We start from the raw sequence: 20,822 nt of genomic DNA on the forward strand, positions 1-20,822 counted from the left end.
CTCCTCTTTGTCAGTGCATCATCTTTGCTGTGCTGTGTCACTGGTGCTCTCTCTCTCTCTCTCTCTCTCTCTCTCTCTCTCTCTATCGCTCCTTCTCAACTCTCTACGCTGGAAGAGCAAAGCTGCGGCTGCAGCAGGCCGCAGACAGAGCTGAGTGTTAATGAGCGCAGCTGCTGCCAATCCAATAAGAGGAAACCTATGGAAATGTGCTATGTAGATGCTATAAGGGCCTGGGTTTTCTGTCAGTGGTTTAAAACTGCTGAACTGCTTTAAATGAAATGGAAATCCATGCGCAAACCGCGAACGCTTCGCATATTATGACTGTAACCCCACAACAACTAACACATTATGAACGATGTCTCGAGGAGGTGTTTGTACAAACTCTGTTTTTTTTTTATTTTCAATTAAAATGTGATTTTTCCCTTTATTTTCTTCATCTGCTACACTGCATAATATAATCTAATGATATAACAAAGAAAATCCATGCAGACAAATTAAACAGTGCTGGTAGCATGTATTCATTTTCATCTAGTTCCACAAGAACGCTCCATCGGCTTCATCTGACCGCAGTTTAGCGGGAGCGAGAGGTGGTCTGCCTTCTCCTCGACTCCTCTGTCTCTGTGGATAAATGCCGGCCCGAGTAAAGTGTCTGCCGTTCCTGTTCTGATTAATTTGAGCCAATGTATTTATTGTAAACAAGCCCTGTGGGATGGAATTCAATTGAGAGGAGACGAGGAGCAGCCACCGGTGCCCCGGAGGAGAGAGGAGAGGACCGCAGCCGATAATGGTCTCATTAGCAGTCTGTCAGTACCCATCCTACACACGGCCTCAACACACAGCAGCTGATCTTCCAGCCTCTCCTGAGCACTGTACCATGGCTCTCCGTAGACAGAGAGAGAGAGAGAGAGAGAGAGAGAGAGAAAGGATACACAAACCAAGACACAGCAAGAAAGAATAAGACTAAAGGAAATTGATTATAAAATGGATTTTAAAGAACCGTGAATTGTTACTAAACTCTGGAGTGCCCAGCTTAGTGGCCTATGATAAGTGTGATGCACTTCACATACATACAGAATGTTTTCATCCACTCCTCCACACCAATCAGTCACTGCCCATCTTCGAGCAAAACTATATATCACATTTCTCAGAGCAGAGACTCAAAGCGAAAAGCTCGGAGGACTTTTCCTGCCATCTGACATCCAATGAAAAATGTCTAAAAGCCTACCGGTGAAACTTTTATTATTTTATTGTCTATTTTGGACTTAAGCCACACCACAGTCAGTTTAACACTATAATATCTTCCTATGGTTTTTAAATGAGCTCATAAATAAATACATCAGAAGTCAACAGTACACGTATTTAATATAAATATTAACCCACAATATAAAAACCACAAAATCACAACCCCATGTGAGACATTATAAACCAATTTAAAGCTATTCCAGGCAATTTCCTGTAGCTTCCACCTGTGAGGAGGACTTCAATAAATCACTCAGACAACACGGGGAATATCTATTTTCAGGATAAATAGACAAGACTATTGGGTTTCTTTTCTTAGAGGAAAAGCAAACCATTACAATAACATTCAAACAAAAAAAAGAAAAAAAAGAAAAAAGGATGCAGGAGAAGATGCAGAAACGGAGAAAAGAGCCGGGTTGTGATGCGCATAAATTCCAAGGACATGCTGTACTGTTCATGCTATATTCATGAAAACTCGTCATAGTAAAAGTTGCTTTCAAAAAATATAACCAGCATGAAAGCTAGTGGATTTCGGGTTAAAGGGCAAATAAACGGATCTAATGACGGCTGCATCGGCTGTGTACTCAAATGTTACAGCTGAGGTTGTACCAGAAATACACCGGTCAGCCATTACATTATGACCACTTGCCTAATATTGTGTCGGTGCCCCTTTTGCTGCCAAAACAGCCCATGGACTTCACTAGATCCGTGAAGGTGTGCTGTGGTATCTGGCACCAAGATGCTAGCAGCAGATCCTTTAAGTCCTGTAACCACAGAACTCAATGGATACTTTTGATAGATACTGACCACTGCAGACCGGGAACACCCCACAAGAGATGCAGTTTTGGAGTTGATCTGATCCAGTGGTCTAGCCATCACAATTTGGCCCTTTTGGTCAAACTCACTCAAATCCTTACGCTTGTCCATTTTTCCTGCTTCTAACATCAACTTTGAGGACAAAATGTTCACTTGCTGCCTAATATATCCCACCCACTAACAGGTGCCATGATGACCACTAAACCATCATGCCACTAACTTATTAATATTTATTCACTAAATAGGGCACTATTTTTTGGATGCCACCTTACCCCACTAATAAACCTAGTGGAGAATATCCAGTGCAATCATATAATCCCATAATGCACCAAGATAGTGTACTGTGGAACCTAGCAGCCATGATGCACTGCTTTGACCGGTCCGATTCGTGATAAGAATCCTCATTCGGATTCTATTGAACAGATTTATAGTTAATGAAATGTCCCAAGAAAACAATTGTGTGCATAATGAGTTGCCGTAATGAACAAACCTGTGTTACACAGCATATAAAATCATTTATTTAATCAACAGTTCCCTGTAATAGCTATATGTAGTATTCTGAATGACGATATAGGGAATAGCCAAGAGGAGACCGATTCAAACTAGCTCTGATGATCCTCTTCTGTACAACGGAGCACCAAATTAAAGAGAGAGCCTTCTAGGTATTTATAATTTGGGGACATTTGGCAGGGACGATTTTGATAAGCCCTCTCATGCTCACTCTAATTGAAATCTCTGTATTAACCCCAAGCAACTATTTTGGGATTGAAGTCTGTTTTTTCAGATTTTGTTTGCAATCCGTTTCTGCGGTCATTGCTCTGTTTCGTTTTATTAGTATAAAAGGACAAGCCAATTCGTCAGTATTTGTACAATCTGATATATATATATATATATATATATTTTTTTTGGATAAAAAGACAAACAAATGTGTTTACAAAACTGTTACAGAGAAAGATTGATTGCTTTCAGTGTAATTGCCTAAAGGCAAACTAATTCATCTACCAATAACTTATAAGGTATTTCAGGATATAAAAACAGTTTCATATGCAACTCTAGACTTCTCTCTCTCTTTCTCTCTCTTTTTTATTCTTGTAAATAGGTGTAAAATGCTTCATTTAATATTAACTTGCAGCACTCCAAGGCATGCCAAGATTCCACTTGCAGTAGTGGAGGACGAGAACAGGCTTTCACACCGAGACAGAGAGAGTGCGGAAAGGAAGAGGAAGAGGTGCCCGGTGCTACAGACACACAGCAGCATGTGGTAGCGACTGAGAGTGGCTAGGTAAGTCAGCACAGCATCCGCTTCCATTCTAATGATCCCTCACTCACCCCAAAAACATACCCCATCCCTCCGTCTCTCCGTGTAGCCGAGAACGGGATAAGGGAGAGGGATGATTAGAGAAGTGCCTTTGCTTCTTCCTCTCCCGCCTGAAGTAGGCCAGGAGATTTTGGGTGTGATAATTATGGCCATAACTAGGCATGAGGGATTGGTAATGGTGCTGCTTATCCTTCATGAGTGTGACTGTCGCAAGGAAAAGCATGATTATTGTGTTTTTCTTCCTCTAGCACGCTGTTGCGGCAGCAGCGAGTCGCGGAGGCTGAAAAGGGCAGTGGGTGAGCGTGGCCTTTGAGGAGAGAACTTAACGAATGAAGTTCATTATTGAGGAGCATACCAGGGAGACCCCCTGGTGTATGTGATGGATGACCTCACGTCAATAAAACACACACACACACACACACACACACACACACACGCTTGTCTTACTATCCTTGTGAGAACCTTCCACTGACATAATTATTAATGCAGCTAATTAATGCTATACCTAACCCTAAATCTAACCTTACTCTTAATCTCAGTAAGCAAAAGGGAACCCTTTTGACTCGTTTCCTTTTTAAACAAACGCTGCAGATTCTTGTTCGGGGGAAGAAGAAAAAACAAAAACAGCTAGCCAAGTGTCCCCACAAGGTCAAACCTGTCAGATATTCCTATCCTCTGGTTCACTTCAACACACACACACACACACACACACACATCTATTCAACAATAGGTTTTAGATGAGATATAAACAAAAACAAATAAACAAAAAAACACCATATGCAACAACATGGCATTTGGACAAAATGTTAAATGAAATTAGTAAAGAACTAATGACTTAATTCTCTTCTGCTCTCTTAGCTATGCGGTGAAAAACGTTTCATAAAAATATGATAATTTGTTACGTGCCGCGACTCGCCTTTGTCTGCTAAGACTAATTTATTTTAAATCACAGGTCCTTTTTTTTTTTCTTTCTAATGGAGAGGAATGGACCGTAGAGGCCTCCCACCTCCCATAGCCCATATTACACTCATTTATTAAAATCACCATTGTCTTGGAGTGAAAATAACTTTCTTTTTAAAACACCCTGTCTATTAAGACAGGAGCCCACCAGAGGGACAGGCTTTCCTCTGAAGATTGAGGGAGATCTTCAGGCTATTCTGCTTTCTCCTTCAGCCCTACTGTTAAGCCCTAGGTTACCATGTTTGCTTTTTTTCCTCCTCCTTTTTTTTTGGCGGTACCTAATACCTCGCCTCTCTTTTACTGTTGACTTATGAGGATGCCATGGGTGTGTGTGAGCGATTCATCACAGCCCTGCTACTTCACACACCCTGCACACATTAGTAATGTTCTCCACCGAGGAGGAAGTCCTGTCACAACTCTCTCACCCTAAAAACCTTTGAGCAAGGTAGGTCACTCTGAGGCCTCTGCATCTGGCCCACTTTTAGTCTTTCACAGCACCTTTAAGTTTCTTCGGCCTGGCCACGTGCGGCACGGATGCCTGGAAAACACCACGACACGTCTTGGCTACGTTCGGGTGTGAAAAGGGTCGCTGTCACATGTCCTGCTAACTACAGAGACTGCCCAATGGTGTCTGTAGACATTAATAATACAGAAATGACTTCCTAATGAATGAAAAATGACAAAAACTTGACATGCCACAAAGATGACCAGTCGTAGTGTTCAAATTAAAGTGTTCAGTGGACGTTCCACCCACAGTCCACTGAGCTTCTTATACACTCCTCACCTATTACAGTGATTACAGCAGAGTAAGGAAAAGTCACAGAATCCCATCGTTAAAAGTTATCCAGAAAAGAGAGAGATAGACATAGCAGTGCACTTTGAGCTCTCTCTCTCTCTCTCTTATTCTCGCTCTCAGAAAAAGTCACAGAATCCCATATTTAAAGGTTATTAATAAGTTCAATTAAAATCATATGGACTGATCAACTGCAGGAGTGATTTATTGACACTCATGTGGCCTTGTCCTGAAAATACAGCTCTGGAGAGTAGGGTAAACACAGAGCTGGACAGAAAGCTTTACGTTTCAGATTAAACACAGAAATAATGGTTGGGATCGATGTGTGAGAAAAAAAACGTCACCTTAGGCATCTTCATTGACCAAGACGTCAGACTGACCGCATGTATGTGTGTGTGTGTGTGAGAGAATAGCTATTATCTGGCAGTCATGGCTTTCATACACAGCCACATGTTGAGAGAAATAAAAAAGGAAAAATAAAAAAAAGTTAAATCTATTTTAGTGTTTTAATAGAAAACAGTTGGATTAGCATTTGATGGAGAAAAATGAATAATCATTCTAAGGGGTTATTAAAGACATTAACAATCAGCACCATTGTTCTGTTAGACCTTTTTATTTATTTTAATTCAACATAAAGGTAGTGTTCAGGTGTTTGGTCATTTAAACCGATCAGCCATAGCATTCTGAGCAGTGACCGGTGAAGTGAATAAGACTGATGATCTCATCATGGCCCCTGTTAGTGGGTGGGATATATTAGGCAGAAAGTCAACATTTTGTCCTCAAAGTTGACGTTAGAAGCAGAAAAAATGGACAAGCGTAAGGATTTGAGTGAGTTTGACTAAAAGGGCCAAATTGTGATGGCTAGACCACTGGATCAGAGCATCTCCAAAACTGCAGCTCTTGTGGGGTGTTCCTGGTCTGCAGTGGTCAGTATCTATCAAAAGTGGTCCAAGGAAGGAACAGTGGTGAACCGACGACAGGGTCATGGGCGGTCAAGGCTCACTGATGCACGTGGGGAGTGAAGGCTGGCCCGTGTGATCCGATCCAACAGACGAGCTACTGAAGCAGTTGAAGAAGTTAATGCTGGTTCTGATAGAAAGGGGTCAGAATACACAGTGCAGGACGGGTCAGGGCTGTTTTGGCAGCAAAAGGGGGACCGACACAATATTAGGCAGGTGGTCATAATGTTATGCCTGGTCAGTGTATATTATGTTGAAATATTATCATTAATACCAGTTTGAACACAGTAGCTGAAAACCAGTCATCACTTTTTGTTGATGGGAATGGTCACTCTGGTGGGTTTTATTCTCGTAAAACATGTTTACACATACCGTAATCCAGCAAAAACTAAAAAAAAACTAAAAAAGCACTGGCCACTTTTCAGAGAGGAAAAAAAAATCATTAAATTACAATACATACAAACAATATGTATGCATTGTTATTTATTTATTTATTTATTCGTTTGTTTCTATATTTATTAATGGTCATATATCATTTTATTAGCTGTTTGACACGCGGTGCATCTTTAATTACACAGAATTACTTCTTATCTTTGCCTCCCCATGACACTTTGAACGCTGTGTGAATTATGCACGCAGAAATCATTGAGGTGAGCTCTTTAATGACCGTGGAGTGAGGAATGATGGTGATATTTGCAGCAAGCTCAGCATATCATTAGGGAGGCTGCCACTTAATCAGCACCGCGTCTGCCCTACAGAGGGGTAAGAGCTGCACAGGTGGAGTGAGCAAAGACAACAAACCTGCACAAGAACGTGTACGAGACGGAGGAAGTGGAGTGAGAGATGGAGGAAGTGGGAGAACAAGGGAAAAGAGAGAGATAGACATATAGACATAGGAGTACACTCCGCTCTCTGCTTGTTCTCTCTCTCTCTCTCTCTGTCTCTTTCTCTCTCTCTCTCTTACTTTCTCATATCTTCTCTTATTCTCTCTCTCTCTGTAACACACACACACACCAATAATGGAAGTCAATCACAATTAGGTATAAAGATCTGTATTTCAGACACACTCTCACTCTCTTGCTTCACTTTACTGCACAACTCATCTTTATTGCTGAGTTACTGTATACACCATGCCTCCATACACACACACACACACATACACACACAGAGAGAGAGAAAGAGAGAGTCTTAAATTGTCTTTTGTTCACACGCTATAATTATCACTTAAACGCAGACATCTGCATAGTTTCTTAGTTTCTTCTACAGCATTACATTTTTGCGTGATAATTATAGGTCTCATTATTTCATCACAGCGTAGGTTCTCATTACTGCTGTACTTTTATACTTACTGCTGCTTTAAATCAAATATTTAAATCATGTTTTCAATGGAGAATAATAGTCCAGCACCAATATGTGGAAAGACGGTCACGTTGAATGCGTACAAAGTCTAAAAGTTGAGCTAAATAACAATTAATAGGTTTGTAAATGTTTTTTGTCCACGTTACAAGAAAAGAATAAAAGTATTTAGAAATGGTGTGTAATTAGGTGTGGATCAGGTAATATTTAGTGGTACAGTATCACTAAATAGAGAGCACTGGAGACAGATTATGCACACACACACACACACACACACACACACACTTAGCCATGTGCACTCTAATGACACAAGCATGTTTCACAAGTGCCATCTTAAACATGTCCAGTGACGGTTATATTTGTTGGAGCCTTGTGACCTTTGCCTCTGTCCTGCTCATCGTGAGCTTGTGGGCTGCTGGACAAATAAGTGATAAGCGGTGATAACTTGCTCCAAGGCCAGCGACTCTACCGCCAGCGACTCTACCTCTACAGAGCCGGCACAATGACATACAGTGTGTCATACACCCCTCATCTTCCCGGCTTCAGATCGCCCGCACATATCCACACTTTGTCAGCTATCCCAGCAGATGGGACGCCTTATTTTAGCATGCGCTCATGCAGCTTCTGTTTGTGTGATGTGTATATTTCCTCTGTGTTGGGTTGTTCCGACAGAGCTGCACAAACGAGGCCTTTCGGGTTAGGCAGACACACAAAGGGATGGACAGACAGCAGAAAAAGCTGACAAAGCTGAAGTCTCACACAATGCCGCTGAGGGAGGATTCAGATTAAGTGGTTACAAAAAGCCAAGGTGGTCCGGTACGTTCAGTCGAGGAACTCTTACTGCATCAGCAGGCACGTCCAGCCTTCAGCCTTTTCCTGACCAGCAACAAAGCTGCCCGAGGTGCTTTTCCATCAATGGCCGGCCCTTTTTTCTTTCAACCCCTCTAAGCGTGAGCAGCGGGTACAAAACGACCGTCTTCATTTTGAACAACTTATGCAAACAAAGTGCATTCACAAAGGCCTATTTGCGATTTCACAAAATGGCCAGCAAATAAAAATAAAAAAATAATAATAAACCATAAAAAAAAAAAAAAAAAATGCTTGGGCTGAAAAATGAGGGCCTGTCATATTGTGTGGATGGAAGAAAAAGTGGAGAGAGGAAAGAGAAGAAAAGGATAAAAATCAAGCCGTCCTGCTTCACGACAAATAGATATCTCTATTGATTTCCTTTTTGCCGTGGCGGCCCATCCTTCTCCGTTGTGATTATACTGACCTATTTCAGATAAAAAAAAAAAAAAAAAGGCTGACTATTATGGATTAAAGCAAAGCATCCAAAAGGAAAAAAAAAATCTTTCCATGAAACAAACAAATAGACAAAGATGAAACATAATTTATTGTTAAAATTGGAGGCTGTCAAGTAGAGTGAAGTGCTTTTTCTTCCCTTCGGAGCATCTCTTGTTATCTGAGGTAGAAAAACCTCACGTTTCTGCGGCATGCTGAGAACGAAATTGCTTCAGCAAAGAGCGCACTTTGGAGATGTTCTGCTGATTTTAAACAACCCTTTTCTCCAGAAGAAGATCGCGAACCATTTCTGCTTCGTTTAATGTACACTAAGATTACTGCTACAATGCTTTAGGGGGAAACAACTCTACACGCTGTCATCATCCTGACAAACATGGAGCGGATACAAAGCAAAACACTTTGTCTTATATATCATATATATCTATATAAATATCTTGATGAAAGTCAAAAGATATTGCTGTTTATAATGTGTTGCAAAGTGAGACGTGGCGTATAATGACAGCACCGTGTTTCGTAATCAGCCTTTTCCTACAGAGTAGCCGTACGTTTCTGTTGACTATCCCGAGCTTCGGCTACGCAAAATCTCAAGATTACGGCGGATGCTGCACAGCTTTCACCACGGCTTTCTGTTTTCATGACAGCACAAACTCGAACAATGCTTGTGGTGCTGCATTCTGAATCATGTACTAGCCTTGGGCTTTTTAAGAGTATATATCCACTATACCATGCATTATGTCCCCAGAGTACACAGTGTACAGCAAGACAGGATCCTCACAGTCTTACATTCTCCTCTACCTTAAACAATCGGAGCTCCAGAGAATAACATTAATACAAACATTTACTACAGCGTTCGATTCAAAAACAGTTTACGGCATAACGCCATCTACAAGGACCAACTCGTCATAGCTGGATGTTAGCACCCAGAAAAATTCATCAGAGTGTCTCTAATAGAACAACACAGTCTCTAAATCTTTACCACAGTGTCTCTAATAGAACAACACAGTCTCTAAATCTCTTTCAGTGTCTCTAATAGAACAACACAGTCTCTAAATCTCTTTCAGTGTCTCTAATAGAACAACACAGTCTCTAAATCTCTTTCAGTGTCTCTAATAGAACAACACAGTCTCTAAATCTCTATCACAGTGTCTCTAATAGAACAACACAGTCTCTAAATCTCTTTCAGTGTCTCTAATATAACAACACAGTCTCTAAATCTCTACCACAGTGTCTCTAATAGAACAGTACAGTCTCTAAATCTCTTTCAGTGTCTCTAATAGAACAACACAGTCTCTAAATCTCTATCACAGTGTCTCTAATAGAACAGCACAGTCTCTAAATCTCTATCACAGTGTCTCTAATAGAACATCACAGTCTCTAAATCTCTATCACAGTGTCTCTAATAGAACATCACAGTCTCTAAATCTCTATCACAGTGTCTCTAATAGAACATCACAGTCTCTAAATCTCTATCACAGTGTCTCTAATAGAACATCACAGTCTCTAAATCTCTACCACAGTGTCTCTAATAGAACAACACAGTCTCTAAATCTCTATCACAGTGTCTCTAATAGAACAACACAGTCTCTAAATCTCTACCACAGTGTCTCTAATAGAACAGTACAGTCTCTAAATCTCTTTCAGTGTCTCTAATAGAACAACACAGTCTCTAAATCTCTATCAGTGTCTCTAATAGAACAGCACAGTCTCTAAATCTCTACCACAGTGTCTCTAATAGAACAGTACAGTCTCTAAATCTCTTTCAGTGTCTCTAATAGAAAAACACAGTCTCTAAATCTCTATCACAGTGTCTCTAATAGAACATCACAGTCTCTAAATCTCTATCACAGTGTCTCTAATAGAACAGCACAGTCTCTAAATCTCTACCACAGTGTCTCTAATAGAACAGTACAGTCTCTAAATCTCTACCACAGTGTCTCTAATAGAACAGTACAGTCTCTAAATCTCTTTCAGTGTCTCTAATAGAACAACACAGTCTCTAAATCTCTACCACAGTGTCTCTAATAGAACAACACAGTCTCTAAATCTTTACCACAGTGTCTCTAATAGAACAACACAGTCTCTAAATCTCTTTCAGTGTCTCTAATAGAACAACACAGTCTCTAAATCTCTTTCAGTGTCTCTAATAGAACACAGTCTCTAAATCTCTTTCAGTGTCTCTAATAGAACAACACAGTCTCTAAATCTCTTTCAGTGTCTCTAATAGAACAACACAGTCTCTAAATCTCTTTCAGTGTCTCTAATAGAACAACACAGTCTCTAAATCTCTTTCAGTGTCTCTAATAGAACAACACAGTCTCTAAATCTCTATCACAGTGTCTCTAATAGAACATCACAGTCTCTAAATCTCTTTCAGTGTCTCTAATAGAACATCACAGTCTCTAAATCTCTTTCAGTGTCTCTAATAGAACAACACAGTCTCTTAATCTCTTTCAGTGTCTCTAATAGAAAAACACAGTCTCTATATCTCTATCACAGTGTCTGTAATAGAACAGCACAGTCTCTAAATCCCTTTCAGTGTCTCTAATAGAACAGCACAGTCTCTAAATCTCTTTCAGTGTCTCTAATAGAACAACACAGTCTCTAAATCTCTTTCAGTGTCTCTAATAGAACAGCACAGTCTCTAAATCTCTACCACAGTGTCTCTAATAGAACAGCACAGTCTCTAAATCTCTTTCAGTGTCTCTAATAGAACAACACAGTCTCTATATCTCTACCACAGTGTCTCTAATAGAACATCACAGTCTCTAAATCTCTATCACAGTGTCTCTAATAGAACATCACAGTCTCTAAATCTCTATCACAGTATCTCTAATAGAACATCACAGTCTCTAAATCTCTATCACAGTGTCTCTAATAGAACATCACAGTCTCTAAATCTCTACCACAGTGTCTCTAATAGAACAGCACAGTCTCTAAATCTCTATCACAGTGTCTCTAATAGAACATCACAGTCTCTAAATCTCTATCACAGTGTCTCTAATAGAACAGTACAGTCTCTAAATCTCTATCACAGTATCTCTAACAGAACATCACAGTCTCTAAATCTCTATCACAGTGTCTCTAATAGACCATCACAGTCTCTAAATCTCTATCACAGTGTCTCTAATGGAACATCACAGTCTCTAAATCTCTATCACAGTGTCTCTAATAGAACATCACAGTCTCTAAATCTCTATCACAGTGTCTCTAATAGAACATCACAGTCTCTAAATCTCTATCAGTGTCTCTAATAGAACATCACAGTCTCTAAATCTCTACCACAGTGTCTCTAATAGAACATCACAGTCTCTAAATCTCTATCACAGTGTCTGTAATAGAACAGCACAGTCTCTAAATCCCTTTCAGTGTCTCTAATAGAACATCACAGTCTCTAAATCTCTATCACAGTGTCTCTAATAGAACATCACAGTCTCTAAATCTCTACCACAGTGTCTCTAATAGAACAGCACAGTCTCTAAATCTCTTTCAGTGTCTCTAATAGAACAACACAGTCTCTATATCTCTACCACAGTGTCTCTAATAGAACATCACAGTCTCTAAATCTCTACCACAGTGTCTCTAATAGAACAGCACAGTCTCTAAATCTCTTTCAGTGTCTCTAATAGAACAACACAGTCTCTATATCTCTACCACAGTGTCTCTAATAGAACATCACAGTCTCTAAATCTCTTTCAGTGTCTCTAATAGAATGTCACAGTCTCTAAATCTCTATCACAGTGTCTCTAATAGAACATCACAGTCTCTAAATCTCTATCACAGTGTCTCTAATAGAACAACACAGTCTCTAAATCTCTTTCAGTGTCTCTAATAGAACATCACAGTCTCTAAATCTCTTTCAGTGTCTCTAATAGAACAACACAGTCTCTTAATCTCTTTCAGTGTCTCTAATAGAAAAACACAGTCTCTATATCTCTATCACAGTGTCTGTAATAGAACAGCACAGTCTCTAAATCCCTTTCAGTGTCTCTAATAGAACAGCACAGTCTCTAAATCTCTACCACAGTGTCTCTAATAGAACAGCACAGTCTCTAAATCTCTTTCAGTGTCTCTAATAGAACAACACAGTCTCTATATCTCTACCACAGTGTCTCTAATAGAACAAGACAGTCTCTAAATCTCTTTCAGTGTCTCTAATAGAATGTCACAGTCTCTAAATCTCTATCACAGTGTCTCTAATAGAACATCACAGTCTCTAAATCTCTATCACAGTGTCTCTAATAGAACAACACAGTCTCTAAATCTCTTTCAGTGTCTCTAATAGAATGTCACAGTCTCTAAATCTCTATCACAGTGTCTCTAATAGAACATCACAGTCTCTAAATCTCTATCACAGTGTCTCTAATAGAACATCACAGTCTCTAAATCTCTATCACAGTGTCTCTAATAGAACAACACAGTCTCTAAATCTCTATCACAGTGTCTCTAATAGAACAACACAGTCTCTATATCTCTACCACAGTGTCTCTAATAGAACAACACAGTCTCTAAATCTCTATCACAGTGTCTCTAATAGAACAACACAGTCTCTAAATCTCTTTCAGTGTCTCTAATAGAATGTCACAGTCTCTAAATCTCTATCACAGTGTCTCTAATAGAACATCACAGTCTCTAAATCTCTATCACAGTGTCTCTAATAGAACATCACAGTCTCTAAATCTCTATCACAGTGTCTCTAATAGAACATCACAGTCTCTAAATCTCTATCACAGTATCTCTAATAGAACATCACAGTCTCTAAATCTCTATCACAGTGTCTCTAATAGAACATCACAGTCTCTAAATCTCTATCACAGTGTCTCTAATAGAACATCACAGTCTCTAAATCTCTACCACAGTGTCTCTAATAGAACAGCACAGTCTCTAAATCTCTATCACAGTGTCTCTAATAGAACAGCACAGTCTCTAAATCTCTATCACAGTGTCTCTACTAGAACATCACAGTCTCTAAATCTCTATCACAGTGTCTCTAATAGAACATCACAGTCTCTAAATCTCTATCACAGTGTCTCTACTAGAACATCACAGTCTCTAAATCTCTACCACAGTGTCTCTAATAGAACATCACAGTCTCTAAATCTCTATCACAGTGTCTCTAATAGAACATCACAGTCTCTAAATCTCTATCACAGTGTCTCTAATAGAACAACACAGTCTCTATATCTCTACCACAGTGTCTCTAATAGAACAACACAGTCTCTAAATCTCTATCACAGTGTCTCTAATAGAACATCACAGTCTCTAAATCTCTATCACAGTGTCTCTAATAGAACAGTACAGTCTCTAAATCTCTATCACAGTGTCTCTAATAGAACATCACAGTCTCTAAATCTCTATCACAGTGTCTCTACTAGAACATCACAGTCTCTAAATCTCTACCACAGTGTCTCTAATAGAACATCACAGTCTCTAAATCTTTATCACAGTGTCTCTAATAGAACATCACAGTCTCTAAATCTCTATCACAGTGTCTCTAATAGAACAACACAGTCTCTATATCTCTACCACAGTGTCTCTAATAGAACAACACAGTCTCTAAATCTCTATCACAGTGTCTCTAATAGAACATCACAGTCTCTAAATCTCTATTCAAGATTCAAGATTCAGATTCAAGAAGCTTCATTGTCATTTCAACCACATATAGCTGATGCAGTACATAGTGAAATGAAACAACGTTTCTCCAGGACCTGGTGCTACATAAACATACAACAACAAGTTCAACACAAAAACAACACCACAGAGCTAGGACAAGTTTGTCTTAGCCACGTAAAGTGCACAGTGTGCAGCTAGGTCTCTAAATCACCCAGTCTCTAAATCACTTTCAGTGTCTCTAATAGAACAGCACAGTCTCTAAATCTCTACCACAGTGTCTCTAATAGAACAGCACAGTCTCTAAATCTCTCAGTCTTTCTAACAGTGCAGCACAGTCTGTAAATCCTCTGCAGAACAGCGGAGTCTCCACTGCTGTCAAATGTATACTAATCTTTACACTATCACAGTTAACTGCACAATAAACCCGTATGATTATCTGTGATTCACGCTCTCAGTGCGGTTTGATAACTCTAATTTGTATATTAATATGGAGTGATTGTGAGACGGTGTCTATTTATTTTTTTCCCTCTATTCCCTCTTACAGGTTTGCATAAGTGGCTTGCTTTCTGTAAAACATCTGCTTTATATGAAAGGGAGCATAACAATACGCTAATTCTTCTGCTGAATGCAGACCAGTTTAATGATAGCCCTAGGGCTGTTGAGTACTTTCAGATTTCAGTGAAGTTGGCTGTCTTAATCATTTGATTGAGATAAGCGAGGCTGCCTCTCTGAGAGTCTCACAGCACTCAATGGGAAGGTAAACAAATGAAGGAGCAGGGGTTAGGCGATGCTTCTCAATAAGCCTAGTCTGTCTGGGCTTACCGCCTGTCTGCACTATGGAGATAGATAAGCCCTGACTGCACTTCGCCCCTGCTTTTTCCCATTCTCTCACAGTCTCTCTCTCTCTCTCTCTCTCTCTCTCATTGGATCGATGACTCTGTTTCCCCATGGTCCTGACTAACCCAAGTGTAATTCAAATAAGCTTCTCTGACATAGCTCTGACTGCCATTCTGGCAAGACATTCATGCACAAATAAGCAAATACTTCATTTGCTCAATACATGCCATCTATGACTAACTAGACATCAGGCACAATATGTTAGGAAGAGTAATTCACTTCAGAATAACAACACACACACACACACACACACACACACACAAAGGCAATTCATCTTTCGCATACTGAACACGTTCGACGTGAAGTCTTTGACAAATTCACAACATTATATAAATATAATTTGTTTAGGAAACAAATCGAGTGTTGCTTGCTTGTCAGTTATTTATGAAAAGAAGTGCAACTGGGACCAATTCCACAATTACATCTCTACCAGCTACAAGACAACCGAGCGTTCTTGATAAACTCAGATAACACAAACCTCAAATCTACTGATGTGAAAGTAAAAGTATATTATATGAAGTACAATAAAAAAAAGACAAATAGTTCAATAACACATGCAACTTAAATAAATTTAAAAAAAACTCGAGGAGAATTTCTAGGTTTCCGGGTGTACTGTGTGTCTATTTTAGATCCAAATAAACTTTGGACTTTAGCACGGCGGACAGACACGCCGATACTGCAAAGCTGCTATCTGTGCAGTAAGCAGAAATGATTGCACACAGAAGACCCGAGATCATGAGGGCGTCAGGAGGGACACATGCACACGTACACAAATGAGAAATAAGGGCCTGTGTGTAATCTTGTATAATCAACTTGCACCCCTTATCAGCAATTTTAGTCATCTCCCCAACAGGTTACAACAATACTAACTGCTTGTACAATACCACTACACAAATACACTATATAGTCAAAAGTTTTGGGACATCTGCCTTTACATGCACATGAATGTAATATGGAGTAGTCCCGCCCTTTGCTGCTATAACAGCTCTTCTTATAACTTCTTATAACTCTTCTGGGAAGGCTTTCCACAAGGTTTAGTGTGTTTATGGGAATTTTTGACCATTCCTCTAGAAGTGCATTTGTGAGGTCAGGCACTGATGTTGGACGATGTTGCAGTCTTTGCTCTAATTCATCCCAAAGGTGTTCTATGGGGTTGAGGTCAGGACTCAAGTCAAGTTCCTCCACACCAAACTCACTCATCCATGTCTTTATGGAGCTTGCTTTGTGCACTGGTGTGCAGTAATGTTGGAACAGGAAGGGGTCATCCCCAAACTGTCCTAAATGAAGCATTAAGAGTTCCTTTCATTGGAACTAAGGGGCCGAGCCCAACCCCTGAAAAACAACACCTGAATTCAATGATTTGTCCCAAAATCTTTGGCAACATAGTGTATGTGAAACTTTTCACCCAGACATACATCCCGCACAACACAGCAGAAATATATACTAAACCAACAAAAATGCTATGCAGGGAATTATACATTAATAATGTGCAATACATCCTGTTCTGACAATATGGGGAATATATAATCTACTTCAATATATAAATAATATTGAATCGCTTCATGCAATACATACAGATTTCCTTTGTGTTTTAATCCAGCCCTGACCCTTTGTACAGTTTAGTATCCCTAGTTTATCTAAGACCGAATGGACTTCATGTTTTCGAGAAGGAATTCAATAGATTTGTTTTTACGAACATGAATGTGACACACACAAACTCTAACGCTCTTTCTTGGTTAAAGAAAGAAAGAAGAAAAAGAAAGAGAAAGCAGTGAATGGAGGGATAAGTGGCCATATCAGTGGTCATCAAGAAGAAGTAAAGTGAAGTATCTATCATCTCCCAGTGAGGATTTCTTTATATTACAGGTCGAGCTGTGTGGGGATCAGGAGAGGCTGCTAGCCAACAACTGCCCCACTGCAAGGGGCTTGATTACTCAGTGGAAAAATGAGCTGAAGGAGTGTGTTCAATGTGTGTGTGTGTGTGTGTGTGTGTGTGTCCATCTGTAACCTCTACAGTTTCAAAGCACAAAAGTCTGCATATGCTTCAGACAAAAAGAAGAAGATGAAGAACCCCACTTTGTTAATTGTGGTCAGATCAAAACCAAAATGTTTGGTCAGGAACCACTGTAAAACACTGAGGAGGATTTTATGATGGGTGCTTCAGGAGATCTTCTGAAGATTGGTGGCATCGTGACTAACAGGATATTTCAGCTCAAAAGCCTTGTTTCCACTGCCAGTAGGTTCAAACTTGACCACCAATAAAAGGCAAATATCACAATAATCACAAAATCAATGTATCGTAATGACCATCTCTATCTCCAGATTTTAAACCCTCAAAACACCTGTGGTGTGAACTGACGATGGAAGCCCCTATGCACAAAGTTATGAATATAAAGAAGCTTTTTAGAGTATTCTGTATATACACTATATTTCCAAAAGTTTTGGGACACCCCTCCAAATCATTGAGCTCAGGTGTTGTTTTTCAGGGGTTGGGTTCGGCCCCTTAGGTCCAGTGAAAGGAACTCTTAATGCTTCAGCTTCACACCAAGACATTTTGGATAATTTCATGTTTCCAACTTTGTGGGAACAGTTTGAGGATGACCCCTTCCTGTTCCAACATTACTGCACACCAGTGACCAAAGCAAGCTCAATAAAGACATGGATGAGTGAGTTTGGTGTGGAGGAACTTGACTGGCCTGCACAGAGTCCTGACCTCAACCCCATAGAACACCTTTGGAGTCCTGACCCTTCAGAGTCCTGACCTCAACTCCATAGAACACCTTTGGGATGAATTAGAGCGGAGACTGTGAGCCAGGCCTTCTCGTCCAACATCAGTGCCTGACCTCACAAATGTGCTTCTAGAGAGGAATGGTCAAAAATTCCCATAAACACACTCCTAGACCTTGTGGAAAGCCTTCCCAGAAGCTGAAGCTGTTATTGCTGTAAAGGGCGGGACAACTCCATATTACATTCATGTGCATGTAAAGGCAGACGTCCCAAAACTTTTGCCAATATAGTGCATTTAAAATAATGTATTTTTGAGCTCCAAATTTCACTGTATGTATGACTGTTTTTTTTTTTTTTTAAAGAATTAGAATAATAATAAAAAATTAAAAAAGAAATTCATAGGGCACTGTAACTGTGACTATTTTGTTTTTATTACTCTTTTGTTTTGTCTTATATTTAAAACTGTTCTCTCGATGCATATTCTTGGAATTCTTTTCATTAAAATCGAGGCACTTCCTCGAAATCAATATTTCCGTTCAAATAATATGGGGGATGCAAACATTTGCACATGCAAAACTATGCAATGGACAATAGATTGTAAATAGCAAATTTGCCTTTCAAATAGTATAGAAACTGAAAAAAATATAATCTACATTATCCTCCTTAGGCATTAACCGAGGCAAATACTGAGGTACATGTTCTTAGTGAGGTGTTACTCAGCTGTTAGGACATGACAGACATAACCCAACCCTCATTAGCACTTTACAGTCGATGAAAATGTCTGTTCTCCTTGTAACTGACAAGACCTTTCCTCCCACTATTACATGTCCTTTGAATCATCTCTACTGCACAGCATGGCTTTGACCCAGGACCTCACTGCCAGCATGCCTCCACTATACCTCTCTCTCTCTCGCTCTCTCTCTCTCTCCTTTCACCCAGTGACATGCGTCATTACCATTTCTTTCACTGAGATTAAATAGTGTGGTCCAGACTGTGTCCATGGCTTTGAACCTGCTCTTCTGAAACATGCTCTTTGATTTCGCTTCCTCACTCTTAAGCAGGGGCAATCGGGGCTCTAATTAAGATAGCAGTAGGCCACTGGATAAAAGGCAGAAAGACTAACACTCTTTACTAGAGCAGAATATGGAGAGAGAAAAAACCCTGTAAAATATATTCCTTTCATTTTTTTTTTTAAAACAAAGTGTGACCAAGCAAAGAAATCTTACAAGATGGTGAATTTCAAAGGAATTAAAAGTGCTGGTATTGTTTAAAAACTCCAGTGGAATGTGTGTGTGTGTGTGTGTGTGAAATTATATCTACATTGCTTTAGGCCTATTATCATATCAAGGTTTCATCGTAGTCTATTTGCTTATTGCCCACTGCATCCTGCAACAGCTTTTTGAAGGAGGAGACTGGAGATAAAAACTTAATCCGTGAGATTTGCACGCTCGCTCCTGCTCTGAGCTGATGTCTATCTCCCTGAGCTAGACTGCGAAAGGCAGTTCAGAGTTTTTAACCTCCCTCACAAAGGTCACATGCAAACCACATCCTTGTTTTTCAGTTGCAAACAGAACAGACAACAGAAAGAAAGAGCTGGAATGAAACAGTCATATGATCTGTTCGAACAAACCGGATCTGTTCAACTGGCCATTACAGAAAGGTCTCCTGAGGAACAGTTTAAAATGCAGGAACCTCAATTTTAGAATCAATTCCAAAGGAATTTTGTTTCTTCTTGAAGCTTGTATGTATATATAAGAACATTCGGTACTTACAAGTATGTGTCTTCTTTGTTACTGAAATACCTGAAAAACAGAGGAAGTCCTTGTTAAACACACTTACATTACATCAACAGCATTTAGCAGATGCCCTTACATGCACCATATTGCCAAAAGTATTGGGACACCCCTCCAAATCATTGAGTTCAGGTGTTGTTTTTCAGGGGTTGGGCTCGGCCCCTTAGTTCCAGTGAAAGGAACTCTTAATGCTTCAGCTTCATACCAAGACATTTTGGACAATTTCATGCTTTGTGGGAACAGTTTGGGGATGACCCCTTCCTGTTCCAACATGACTGCACACCAGTGACCAAAGCAAGGTCCATAAAGACATGGTTGAGTGAGTTTGGTGTGGAGGCACTCGACTGGCCTGCACAGAGTCCTGACCTCAACCCCACAGAACACCTTTGGGATGAATTAGAGTGGAGACTGTGAGCCAGACCTTCTCGTCCAACATCAGTGCCTGACCTCACAAAAGTGCTTCTAGAGAGGAATGTTCAAAAATTCCCATAAACACACTCCTAAACCTTGTGGAAAGCCTTCCCAGAAGAACTGAAGCTGTTATAGCTGCAAAGGGCGGGACAACTCCATATTACATTCATGTGCATGTAAAGGCAGACGTCCCAAAACTTTTGGCAATATAGTGTAAGTGTTCATTTCAATATGCGTGTATACAGTAAATACAGTAGGTCAGGTCTAAGCTAAAAGCTAAAACCGTGATAATAGAACATCTTGGTTCCAGTACAAGTTAAGTTTTTTCTTTTTTTCTAACTACTTTATCCCGGGTCAGGGTCACTGTGGATACAGAGGCTATCCTAGGAACATTCAGGCACGGGTCAATCCATCAATCGATTGCATGACACACACACAAATCATACTGAGGGGCAATTTAGAGTCGTCAATCCTACAGACATAGGAGGAAATGCAAACATATAATAATAATAACAAAAGAGCAGTTCCTCAAAAAAGACGTATCAAAATGCAGCACAAACAGCCTTGTTGAACGTAGCAACTCTAAGTCCTGACATTGACCCGAGGCCAAAGGCTGCTGTTGACTGTGACAAAGTTGCTCA

The 20,822-nt window shown here is 39.9% G+C and overlaps 1 protein-coding gene across 1 annotated transcript in view; it reads right to left on the minus strand.

Annotated features, from left to right (window-relative positions):
- roraa (RAR-related orphan receptor A, paralog a) overlaps positions 1-20,822 on the minus strand; it is a 261,349-nt gene that overhangs the window by 66,897 nt on the left and 173,630 nt on the right. Inside the window, exon 2 of the mRNA XM_058407825.1 lies at positions 19,750-19,779. Coding sequence (XP_058263808.1) covers positions 19,750-19,779 — 30 coding nt within the window. The remainder of the gene's footprint in view (positions 1-19,749; positions 19,780-20,822) is intronic.

Source organism: Hemibagrus wyckioides, linkage group LG14 (assembly GCF_019097595.1).
Source record: "Hemibagrus wyckioides isolate EC202008001 linkage group LG14, SWU_Hwy_1.0, whole genome shotgun sequence".
NCBI lineage: Eukaryota > Metazoa > Chordata > Actinopteri > Siluriformes > Bagridae > Hemibagrus > Hemibagrus wyckioides.